Raw genomic sequence first — 13,457 nt, 5'->3', positions numbered from 1 at the left:
CATCTTTCAAGTGTGATGTTCAAAATGACAGACATCAAAAAGAGATTCGATGAAATGTAAAGGTGTAATGACTATTTTGGCATGGACTGTCTGGTTAGGAAAAGTATGGTAAGTTGAGCTGTACCAACTTTGTTTGCTTGTTTTTTTTTCTATCTTGCATTCATGAATCTTTAGTGTTAAGTTTATGATAAAATGATTTTAAATATAACTACCATACAATTATAGAATACCAATAACATCCCATACAGTATATTGTATTGAGGTCTTAAATTCTTAACTATTTCAAAACACATAGTTCCCTACAAAAATTCTACATACCATATTTTGTTCCATTAACCGCCCATGCCCTTAACTCCCACTTTACCACATGTGATCCCCCATCATCATTTGCAGGAACCAACTACACATGATTCCCGTTCATTTAAAATCATCAAAGAATGTTATTTTAAGAATTATTTCAGTATCAAAATCAGTAGGAATATATTAAAGCGTACGGTGTACACATTCCAGAAAAAAAGTTAAATTTATTTGTTCTAGCATTCTGTCTCCACTATATTATTACATTTTGTCTCCAAAATTCTATGTAAATGATTCTCAACGCTACACAGAAATTATGTTCGACAAATGATAGACATTTTACACAATTTGACATTATATTAGAAAAAATTGGAATATTTTGATGCTTTTTTGCCACTTTAAAAAAGGCAACATGAGTAAATAATAAGAAATCAAACATTGCGCCAAACTGAACTCGCATATAGTCGAAGGTTGTAAAAGATAATCTGATAACAATAGCTATCAATAATCCATTTCCACACACAGTCCCTGGTTTAATCTTTCCCTATAGAAGTACTTTTTAGAACTTTTGGAACTCTCCAGTGCCAGCTCTGAAGATGGCACTCGATAGAATTCCAAAAGTTCAGCCCTCTGAAAAGGACTTCTAGGGAAAGATTAAATCCTACTCATTATGTTAGAATGTTTTGCAACAGGTTTTCATAAATGTTTTTGAATGTATACCCTTCATATAACCAAACCACAATTAACTGACTGTTTTAAAAATCAAACATGAGCACTGCTCATCAATCATGCATCTGTGATGTGCTTGTCACATTTTTCAAGAGATACATACAATGTATATATTTTAAATATCCCAAAACCTATTCATATGTAAATTAGCAATTCATTGGTTATTGGCATACATAACTTTATGCATAGCATACTTTGGTTTAAAATGAAAATGTACCATTTGGACACAGGACAATTTCTTGCATATTTGTTTCATCAGCTGACCTTCTTTTCTTGCACATTCTTAACAGTAACGGTGCTACAATACAATATAATTGACTTTTATATACAAGAACTGTATTTTAATACTAATTACCTCCTTTTTCATGGACATGTTTAAAATCATCTTAATAATATCAATCGAGAAATTCATCACTTCTATAATCAAAATACACTCTCTTTGCTTTAACCTGTACTATTTGTTTTTTTCCTGTGAGGAATATTCCTGTAAGACAGTGTCCATAGACACACTTTGTGTCGAGACCAGTAGCATGTGAACTCATGACAAGACCCCTTGCTGCATCATGTCCATAGTAAACATGCTCAGGTCCAGTCCAAAATGATGCCCATGATTGCCCTTTGCTATCTTGTACCACTCCATTATACAGGATCATATTGCCGGTAGTTTCATCTTTACTCGTAACAACATTCCTCATGGTCATCATGTCTAGAGGGCGCTGTTTATTTAATGGCACTCCTGGTACCAGTCCTCCATGAACAATTACTGCATTTAGACTTGGAATGGATATTGTATATGGTAGCTGTTTGAAGAATTTGATGTAAGAGTCATCTATTTCTGAAATCCACTTGTATTTCTCTTCCAACTTGAAAGTGGGATCTTCACGTAATTTGATTAATTTAATGACGCACCGATGATCATGGTTTCCACGGACACTATAGGCACCAATATCGCACACCAGATCCAGAACTTCCTTAGATTTAGGGCCTTTGTTTACCAGATCTCCTACAAATATGACAATGGCATTGGGATTATTAGAGACACCAGCAACCTCAAGAAGTTCTACTAGTTCATCATAGCATCCGTGAACATCACCTATGACGAGAACTTGTTTAGATTTAACAAGGTCTGGAGGAAGAACTAGATGCGGGATAGGCGGTGCATAAGTGTTGAATTTCTTCACACGCTCCTCATCGTGAGCCATTGCTACCTATCATGAAAAAGTAAAAGTAACAAAATTAAGTAAGATAATGCACCAAAAGATAATATTTATCTTCAATCATTTTGTGAATTCACTGTGTATACAAAAATTAACAAACAAAATAATATGAAAAATGGTTATGGTTCTCTTCCTCCTCCTACTTCTCTCCTTTGACTTTGCTATTCTTCAGAAACTCTAGTAGAGAGCACTTGTTTTAGCACATTTTAAAAACTAATCATGGCCTGCCAGCCAGAATACATATGAAGCCTAATTTAAGACACACAGTTTTTGTAAGAGATTTGAAACAAAATCTTTTGAAAGTCACAAAAAGATGATTTTAGATTGTCTTGGGAGCCAACATGATTTCATGTACCGGGTGTTAAGAGTTGTATGCTCATATCATCATTCATCAAGGTACATGTAATTTTAGTTTAGATCATCCAAAAATGTGAGACCTTTTGAAATCTTGTTCATTTATAAGGACAATAAAGCCTACTCGCAATATAATGGGCCTACATGCAATTTAACTTTTTTCTCTTCTTCTCTTTTTCTCCTTTTTCCCCTTTCTTCTCTTCTCTCCTTTCCTCTTTTTTTTTTGACCTTGAACCCTAAAAGGTCAAAATGAGGATGACGAAAACGGTGGAATATTATAGTAACTCAGCTGCTTTTTACCCAATTACAAATCCGTTTCATTTTACAGTTCTATCCCCGGTCCAGGGTTCAGGGGTGTGAGAGGCCATAGACCAAAAACGAGGAAAATCACTAAAAACAGCGTAAAATCAGGGTAAAAACCCCAAATATGGGCTGAAAATATGGAAAGAAAAACACATACATTTTGGCAACAAAAAAAGAGGAAATCAGCTGAAAAGAGGAACTCTCACATCCCTGAGGGTTGTAGCTAGGCAAATTTTAGTGCCAGGTGAAATTTAAATATATGAAATGGTAAAAAAAATTGAAATTTTGGTAAGAATTGCTAATTTTATACTGGTACTGATTGTGCATAGTACGAGGAACCCATACCGTACTTAGGGCAGCATCAATAACGAAAATGTCATACCGATAAATGTCATGTCTGTTTGGCCCGTTTTTTTAAAGTTTGCCTTGCGAACTAGATTGTGCATTGATTTTGAAACATTTGAGACTGGAGTGCCCTCATTGCCGGGTATTCGGGCTCAAAATTAACTTGAGTGCCGGGTGGAAATTAAGAGTGCTGGGCGGGTCCGCCCGCCACCGCGGGACTATGCCAAGTATTGCAGTACATGTAGAAGTAGAAGTAAGTTTTAATACTATTTACTATTAATAGGTATGCCAGGCAATCCTTAAAATTAACACATTTGCTAGTCGGCCAAATTCGCCTAGAACACAATACATATTTACATACAAATTTAAAAGAACATAAATATGTTGTCTATACTTCACTTGACCCAAATATATGATTTTTTATGGTAATGAGACACTCGCACATGGAATTTTGATAGCAGTTCCACATAGAAAAGCTGCTAGCATCATGAGACTAAGATCTTGATGTGTCTCCAAAGCTGAGACGTATACAGCCTCGTAAGATATGGAACTACAAGAGAGCAGATTCTGACCAAGTTAAGTTATCTCTCCAGCAAGCTACAGAGAATTTTTTCTCTTCGTCACCTGAATCAAGATCTGTTGACGAGAACTGGGAGTTCTTCAAGTGTAGTATTTTCAGTGCTATGGAAAACATTCCACACAAATTTTCCAATGGGAAAATATCACACCCATGGATATCTCCTGATATCAAGCGCCAGATGAGTAAGCGTGACAGACTGTACAGCAAAGCTAGAACATCAAAGAACCATGATGCCTGGATGAAATATAAGACTCAACGTAACCTGGTAAAGAAAATGGTCTCTACAGCGCACACAAACTACATAAACAACGTTGTAGGTTCAAGTCTTACATCTGACTGTAAAAAGTTCTGGACATACATAAAATCCAAGCGCAAAGACAGTAATGGTATACCCACATTGAGCACTAACAACAGAGTTCATGTCACCAACAAGGCCAAGGCAAATGCTCTTAACAGTCAATTCGCATCTGCTTTCACCAGGGTTGAGTCAAATACAAGTCTAACCAAGGAGGACATCCATTCACCATATGTACCCATTGCTGACCTCGTAATTGAAGAACACGGTGTTATCAAACAGCTTCTGGAGCTGAAGACAAATAAGGCGAGTGGCCCAGACGACATTCCCGCCAGAATGCTGCACGATTACGCCAGTGATGTGTCTGCGATGCTGACAAAGATCTTTCAGCAATCCTACAGTGAAGGGTGTATACCATCTGACTGGTCCAAGGCGAGAGTCACTCACAGGAATCTTCAAAAAGGGTGACAAGACCAGCCCTGAAAATTACAGACCAGTGAGCCTCACATGCATATGTTGTAAAATTCAAGAACATATAATTCTCAGTCACCTTGCCAAACATCTTAGTAGCCAAAATATCATCATAGACAACCAGCATGGTTTTAGGGAGAAGCTGTCATGCGAGACACAACTTATCCAGGCAGTAGATGACTGGGCATACACCCTCAACATTCGTGGCCAGTCGGATGTCCTTTTCCTAGACTTCAGCAAGGCGTTCGATAAAGTGCCCATGAATATCTCCTTCACAAGCTGCTCTACTATGGTGTGACTGGGAAAACAAATGGCTGGATTAAGAGCTTCCTGAATTCTACACCAAAAAGTACCCCAGGATACATACTTTTCAAAGTTTTAAAGGGTTCCCTTTGTACATTTATGGACCTCCAAACGTCGCCTTTCGCGTTGCGACACATTTGTTACGCTGACCCCCCTGAATTTCAAATTGATGCCACGGGAAAAGCGAAATGGAGTATGAAGCTCAAATTTTCAGGATTTTACTTTCTCATCAATATCTACCACCTATTGTTATTTCACTCCAGAAAATTGATTTCAATTCTATTCAAATTCAATTCTTTCTACACCTGGAGTCTTGCTATTCAATTCCAATTCAATCCACCTTGCTTTACAATTAAATCAATTCGATTCCAATTCAATTTTTCAATTTCAGAATCATTTCATTTCAATTCCAATCCAATGCAGTGAAATTAATAGCTAATCAATTTCAATTCAATTCTGAGCATTCATTTCAATTCCAATTCAATTCCAATTCCAATACAGTTGCAGTTTGTGTTAATTGACCAAAGGCAAACTGCAAAAACTGTGTCTAGAGATTGAACACTTTTTGTCCTCGATTTGTCAAATGTCAAACTTCAAAACATCAAGTGTTTAATGTGTAAACACAATGCATCTAATTACTAATCATGTTTAGCATTTAGACATGTTTACAAATCGAGGACAAGATGGTGTCTAGAATGGTGTTTAATATCTAGACCCTGTTTTTGCAGTGCATGTTTTAAATTTTACTACCAATTTTATAACACTTGAGTCGGCAACACAAAGTCAAAATCAAGTACACTACGTACTTGTCACAAAAGCATTTCAACTCTCTTAAATTGGCCGATTGAAATATGTCAATCTTTTAACGATTAATGATTGGAATCAATAGATTGAAAGGTAGACTGAAATGTTTTTTTTTTTTTTCACTCGAACTCTCTTTGTAGACTGATTTCACTATCTAATCAAGTGTTACTTCTAATGTACTGCCAAATGACATGTGTTGCATATGTTTGGAATGAGATTTCAAACTGTTTAGAGTGAACATTTTCAATCTTCAACTGGAAAGGACTTGTCCCAAATTTGGGACGGCAAAAGATTGAAAAACAATGAAAATCAATCCTTTCTATTGAAAATTCAATCAAAAAAAATTTGACACTAACTTTAATCGCTAAAAGATTGAGAATCACCCGACTGAATATACAGTCGAAAACAATTTGTCCTTAATTCGTGACGGCAAGATTGAAAATTCAATCTTTTTGATTGAATATTCAACCGGGCAATTTAAGAGAGAACAGAAGATATTGTTATGTTAACTCACTTTTCACATTCAAACAATGCAAGTGATCTTTGACCTCTGGGTCCTATTTTATGAAACTTTGGAACATCTTAGTTCTTAGGTGACTGACTTCCTAATATTTGTCTTAACTTCTTGTCCACCATGCACATTATTTTCTAAACTTAAGGTGTGTGGTACGATCGATAATGGGACCCTGTCCCCACAATGACCTTAAAGATGTCAAAAATCAAGGTTTTGATACTATTAGATAGCCCCTACTTGTATCCTGCTCCTCCTAAGATTTTACACCCAAAATCCTTGTACTTTTGAAAAAGTGTGAAAAAAGATGTCAAAGATATAAGCATTTTCTTTAATGGTTTTCTCACAATTTGTTCAAATGTACAATGACTTTTGAGCATAAAAATTAGGAGCTTGAGAAAAATAGGGGCTTTATGATTAGTGCCAAAAGTTTGAGATCTTTGGCAAGTTGGGGGGATCACATACTTGTGAATTGAAATGCTGAATTGAAATCAAAGCTGAATTTCATTTCAATTCCACTTTATTCTTCATCACTCAACATGATTTCAATTCCAATCCAATTCAATTCTTCATTGCTCACGATGATTTCAATTCCAATCCAATTCAATTCATGCCCAAGCCCACTCATTTCGATTCCAATTCAATTCCAATGCATTGAAATGAAAATCGCCCAAAATTCATTTCAATTCAATTCAATTTCAATGCATTGAATTAACATTACTACCACCACACAGAAAAGAAAAAAATTGAAGAGGTGCTGCGGTGCACATCCCTGGAGTTGACATGGAATGGGTCACATCAAGTTTTTAGCAGCACCCTATGTTTTTCATCAGCCTTTGTTGTTCACCGTTTTTGTATATAAGTTGCACTTGGACCGCACTGCACCATTCAACATCCGGGACAGCAAGATTTGCTTTTAAGGATGATAATGAATCAAGAATCAAGAATCTAGAAACACCACCGAAATGCTGTTTTGTTAGCTGAATCTTTTTGATGAAAGTCAATCTTAGACAAGATGTAACTTTGCTACGGAAAGTGCTATGACAAAAAGGTTTTCAGTTTTGGCTTTTTGGCTTTAATTTGATATACAAAATGATGCAGTTTGATGGCAAATTTGATTCACCTGGCATACCTACTAGTATAATTAAAAATCTAAAATTATGTCACAAAATTTATACCAACCTGGGGCACTACAAATATTACTGTATCCAAATGCTTGTTAAATTACTCGCGCATGCTCCAGCCGCTTGACCAATCACAGTCGACTCAGCGAGTTTCTGCCGATGTTTGCCGAATGACCAGCCGAACTTTTAATCTTCGTGTGTTCGGCACGGGGATTTTAGAAAGGTCTTTGAGGGTTGAATAATGTTTTGAACCTGACAACTTTCTACTCCCATTTAGACAAAATGGCAATCTGGACGAAGTTTTTTAAACCTTGAAAATCGGTGAAGAGATAAGGAAAATAATGACATTTTTCAGGGCACATGTTTTTGATCAACGGAATTTTTAGGCAAGTTGATAATTCTGAAACATTTTGATGTATAAATTTCATCGCAAGATTCACAATTTCTTGGATTTTTTCGACGAATGCATCATCGGAAAACTACACAGTATAACACTGTGCTAGTTTTAACGTGTTACATTTTCGATTTTTGTGTTACATTTAGGCCAAAGTTGGACCAAATTTGAGTAATATTTCGGATTTTCCCGTTTCTACTGCACGGAAGATCATAAGGCCGAATAAAAATAAAACATGTTTCTCGTCCCCTTCCGCTTCCTTTTTGAGGCCGCTTCAAATTTATTTTCAGTTTTTAAAATTCAGTCAAAACTTTTGAAGAAAGATGTCTTGGAAGTTGAGATGTTTTCTATAGCCTTGCTAATATGCAAGAAACAATTCTGGATGGTTCTGTGAGCACTAGCGGGGGCGTACCTACCAGAACAATAAAATTTAAAAAAAGGGCCTCAAGCCCCTCTTCCTCCTTTTTAAAACCCGGACGAGAAACATGTTTTTATTTTTACTCGGCCAAATCATCCTCCAGACACGCTACAGATAATATGCAAATGCATGGAGTACAATACCAATCACCTGTTTAACTGGTATTGATCAAAGTAATTCTTTGTACTCCATGCATTAGCATATCTTATGGAGCGTATCTAACAGGGAAGATTCCTATGGAGGAGTCATTATTGTTCTTAAAAATGACCTTATCGGTGCTCATAGGATCGATCTTGATACTGCTTGCGAGGTAGTTTGGACTCGGGTCCAACTTGTTGGATGTAAGAACTTGATAATAGGATCATTTTATAGAACACCTGATAAAAAGGATCTCAATTATCTTAACTTGTTGTATGATTCCCTGGCCAAAATCAAAAGATCAAAAAATGATCATATTTGGTTAGGGGGGGACTTCAACTTGGGTGATATACAGTGGAATTCTCAATCTGTGCGTCAAGGTTCCCCAGTCAAAAACATCTGTCACCAGATGATAGATCTTGCGAATGACTTCAATCTTGAACAAATGGTGACGGAACCCACCCGTAAAAACAACATTTTGGATCTGTTCTTCACCACCAATGCTACGCTCGTTGAGAAGTCCATTGTGATTCCCGGAATGAGTGATCACGATGGGATCGCAATGTTGATCATCAATACCTCTCCCAAACGTATCAAACAGAAACCGCATAAAGCCTATTTATATAATAAAGCTGACATGCCTGGTATTAAAGACGAGCTCAATAGGTTTAGCAATGAGTTTTGCAATAAGTCTCACACTAGTGGTAATGTCTCTGTAGAAGAGATGTGGTCAGAATTTAAGTCACATCTGAATACCACTATGGATAAATATATCCCATCCAAAATCATGAGCAAGCAAAATAAAACTCCCTGGATAAGTCCCAAGATAAAACGCATGCAACGGCGTAAACAAAGAGCCTACAACAAGGCCCGTAAAAGTGGTAATAGCTCTGACTGGGACAATTTCACATCTATAAGAAAGGACACACACAAGGTGACCAAATTCTCATATAGAAAATATGTGAGAGATGTTTGTCTTGATTCAAAAAAGCAATTTTGGTCCTTCATCAAAAATATCTCTAAGGACTCAACTGGTATTTCAGCATTAAAAGATCATGGTGCTCTAGTGTCAGACAATAAACAGAAGGCTGACATCTTAAATAACCAATTTTGCTCAGTATTCACACAGGAGGACACTCATTCTATACCTAATCTCGCTCAAAATACAACACCACCTATCCCAAACATTACAATTCACACGCCAGGAATTGAGAAGCTTCTGAAAGACCTAAATCCAAACAAAGCCGCAGGGGTTGATGGCATATCCCCCAGAATTCTTAAAGAAGCTGCTCATGAACTGGCGCCCATACTTTCTAAGATTTTTCAAGCATCGCTTGATACTGGTGAACTTCCTTTAGATTGGCGTAATGCCAACATCTCCCCGATTTATAAAAAGGGTGACAGAACCCGAGCGGAGAATTATAGACCAGTCTCCCTCACTTCAGTGAGCTGCAAAGTCTTAGAACATGTACTCCACTCACAAATAATGAAACACTTGGATTCTTACAACATACTCAATAAATTTCAACATGGATTCAGACGAGGCCATTCCTGTGACTCACAACTTATACAAACTATGCATGACCTTTTCTTTTCGTTTGATAAACGCATCCAGACCGACATGATAGTAATGGACTTTTCGAAGGCGTTCGACACTGTACCCCACCATCGTCTTCTACTTAAGTTACAACAACATGGCAACATGGCATATCTGGCAATACTAATAGATGGATTTCAGCTTTTCTTCAGGACAGACAGCAGCGAGTCGTAGTGGGGGGTGAACATTCTCAATGGGTCAAGGTTCAATCAGGAGTTCCACAGGGTACAGTGCTCGGTCCCCTTTTATTTTTAATTTATATTAACGATCTACCTGACAATATTATTTCGACCGTCACGTTTATTTGCGGATGATTGTGTTTTGTATTCCAATATAACATCGACCAAGGACGCCACCAGACTACAGGACGACTTAAATAAACTATCCGAATGGGAAAGGAAATGCCAAATGCGATTTAACCCGCAGATATGCTTTGTTCTCAGATCTTCTGGCTCAAAAACACCCATTGTCTCCAATTACAGTCTAGGGGTACAATTTTACAAGAAACATCGTCTCAGTCGTACCTCGGCGTTGAAATTTCACAAGATCTGAAATGGAACTTACACATAGCTAAAATCACCTCATCCGCAAATAGAACCCTCGGCTTCATTAAAAGAAATCTCCACTCATGCACCAAAGATACGAAAGCAGCTGCCTATCTCACATTAGTAAGACCAACGTTGGAGTATTGCTCAAGCGTATGGGACCCATACACCAGCGAACATATACATGAGATAGGCAAAATTCATAGACGGGCTGCTCGTATGGTGACAAGAGATTATAATAGAGACACAAACACAAGTGCATCAGGACTCATACGGGAACTTAAGGGCTATTTCATTATAAATGACAACATTGAGTCCCAAAAGGGGTCAAAATTCAAACTCATTTATTTCATGCAAATTCATTATCATTTCAAAGTTCAGATGGTGTGTCAATAATTCTCAAAATATTAGAGCGTCAAACCCTCAGGAACCATTAAAAAATTAAATTGAATTTTTGCTGTGTAAAACATAGCTGCCGTCTGGAGGGACATTTTTTAAACAATTTAATACACAACTTTGAAAGAGTATATGTAACCAACATTGGGTTCATACTTATTCATATTTAGTCTGTAATAATTGTTGTATGTTCCTTTACACTTCAGTGTCTTAAATATGCCAGTTTCAATATAAAACAATTAGTAAATTGATACTAATCCAGATAAATGGTGCAAAATTACTACATATTTTAAGGATAAACTTTATCTTCACATGAAAAATTCATGAAATAGTCATTTTGTCCTGCCCAATAGCTACACTGATGCATAAGTGAGTATTCTGCGTCAATCTGTTGTACTAGTCATGGAAAACCTAAAATAAAAGACCCTCCTGTGTCATTTGTTCTGGATAGGACACATTTTTAACACATAATAAAGCATACTTTAACTTTAGAAATAGCTGCATCAATATTATTGCATCAATATTATTGCATAAAAGATCCCCAGCATTTAAAATCCACTACAAACAGGGTTAATATTCTGGTTAAATTAGGAATATTGCAATTTTAGCTAACCAAGTTCAATGCAGAATAATATCATATGTGTTCTCAACAACTGGACAATAATTTGAACACTAAAGTGGTTTGTAAGCATAATTTGCAATAAAATGCAAAAAATTTCTTGTGGGTTTGGCTCTTTGAAATTTTTATTTTTAGTTTGTTTACCAATTCATGGAAATGACATAATTGTGCTGGAGAGGACATTTGTTAAATTGCAAACAGAATCGTGGATACAGGCTTGCAAAAATGCAACAAATACCAAATCATGTGCCACCTTGGTAGAAGGAAGACCACTCTTCCTCTACAAATTTCACATTCTATGATATAATCCTTCTTATTTCAACAATTAGTAATTAACTTAAGTTCTGGAGAGGACAAATTTTTAACGCGGAACTGTGGTATCAAGAACAAGTGGTCTACTGTATGTAAAATAAATGAATTCCTCAATCAATGCCCTGTCCCATCAATTGGTAATATAACACAGATTATACAGGTAGGGTAAGGGTTTATATTTCCTCTTTAATGTTAACAAAAATGGAGGCATGAATTGGAGAGGACACTCATTTTTTATTTAACATAAAATGCCAATTTTGCAAGAATCTACTGGAATTTTAACATTTTTGCACCAATTTTCACCATTCAACTTGCATGATGTTCCACACATATCATATTTTCATTGCAACAAGCACATTGCCATAGAATGTACCTAATTTTTCAAAGAATTAATTCAGAATACATGGGCAAAATGAAATGGGACTCCAAAATTGGGTTAAAATGTACCTTTTGGCAATTTTTTATACAAAAAATAGACAGAATTCTGTAAAAATGCTCATGTAGCTTGTAGTTTGTGGCATACTTAGAATTAAGTTAATAACACTGCATTATCACCCTAATTATATCAACCAGATATGATAAAAGCCATTTTTGTGAACGTGTCATTTATAATGAAATAGCCCTTAAGTGGGAAATGTTGTCAACTAGAAGAAAGATTTCGCGGGTCAATACTCTTCACAAAGCCTTGGGGGTCACCTGGCCCTTCCCGTGTCAGACTACCTGCGCCCAGCTAATCGCCAGACCAGAAGATCTTCAACAAGCTCATACATCCAAATAGCAACTCGAACTGAAGTGTTCAAAAACTCATATGTGCCCCAAGACAATAAAAGACTGGAACAGTTTACCATCCACCATCCAGACCACCAAAGACAATAAGCAATTTAAAGAAAGCATCACCGTCTTCTTCAACAAAGAAGACGAACAAACCAGACACTAACGCGCCTACTTGCGCACTCACATCCTTTTCGTCTGGTTCCATACGGGACGTTGAAAAGTATCCAAGAGAAGAAGAAGAGCGTGTCTGGAGGATGATTTGATTCACGGCGGGAAGTGCAGGGCAGCATGAGTGAACACGGGTCACTGAATTAGCATAAAGGTCACACAAAACAGCTTCCGCGCAAGCGTGGTAACCTCATAGTGAAAAGTTTGACCTTACAAAGCTGTCGAGTATTTAGATACAGCAGTATAGTGTGTAAGTTCGTAGTGTGGGGGTCCTTGATTTTTGCAGGGTATGTTAGCTCATTGAAGAATATTACAATCGTGTAAAATCTGAATTTGGAAAAAAATATGTTTTCCTTGACCTCCTTACCAAAATATGTTATGTATGCTCACAGTCTAGTCATTGCTCAGTCATGTCATGATGTGCAATGTGTGAATTTTCAATTTTAAGCTTACCCATACCTACAACACAACCAAAAACATGTTACTCACCGATGGCGATTCAGCACGGTGGTAATATTATTCATCCGAAGTTGAGCACGTAAGACTGACCATCTGGTAATATTATAAACTGTATATGTTGCGAAGTATCTTTATATTTGCTGAGTAAATGAACAAAAAATAGGTGCTTTCGCGAATTTTTCTAAGCACACCAGTTGTCTCTATGATTTAATCCCCGTGCCTTTATCTTATAGGACTTCCGTCATGGTAAATAACAAATTATGAGAACCATCGAAAGCTTCCGCATTGTATCGACAGCTTGTAT

The 13,457-nt window shown here is 36.7% G+C and overlaps 1 protein-coding gene and 1 long non-coding RNA gene across 2 annotated transcripts in view; one reads left to right on the top strand and one right to left on the bottom strand.

Moving 5' to 3' along the window:
* LOC140151059 (uncharacterized) overlaps positions 1–13,457 on the top strand; it is a 525,069-nt gene that overhangs the window by 239,473 nt on the left and 272,139 nt on the right. The gene's annotated exons all lie outside the window — the stretch shown is intronic.
* Positions 1,350–13,370, bottom strand: LOC140151003 (bis(5'-nucleosyl)-tetraphosphatase PrpE [asymmetrical]-like). The gene is made up of 2 exons (XM_072173193.1): positions 13,184–13,370; positions 1,350–2,234 (listed from the first exon to the last, which is right to left on the bottom strand). Exon 2 carries the CDS (start codon positions 2,226–2,228, stop codon positions 1,422–1,424), a length of 807 nt encoding a protein of 268 aa, XP_072029294.1. The 5' UTR covers positions 2,229–2,234; positions 13,184–13,370; the 3' UTR covers positions 1,350–1,421.

The sequence above is a fragment of the Amphiura filiformis genome, chromosome 1 (genome assembly GCF_039555335.1).
Source record: "Amphiura filiformis chromosome 1, Afil_fr2py, whole genome shotgun sequence".
NCBI lineage: Eukaryota > Metazoa > Echinodermata > Ophiuroidea > Amphilepidida > Amphiuridae > Amphiura > Amphiura filiformis.
This window is presented reverse-complemented; position numbering and strand designations above follow the sequence as displayed.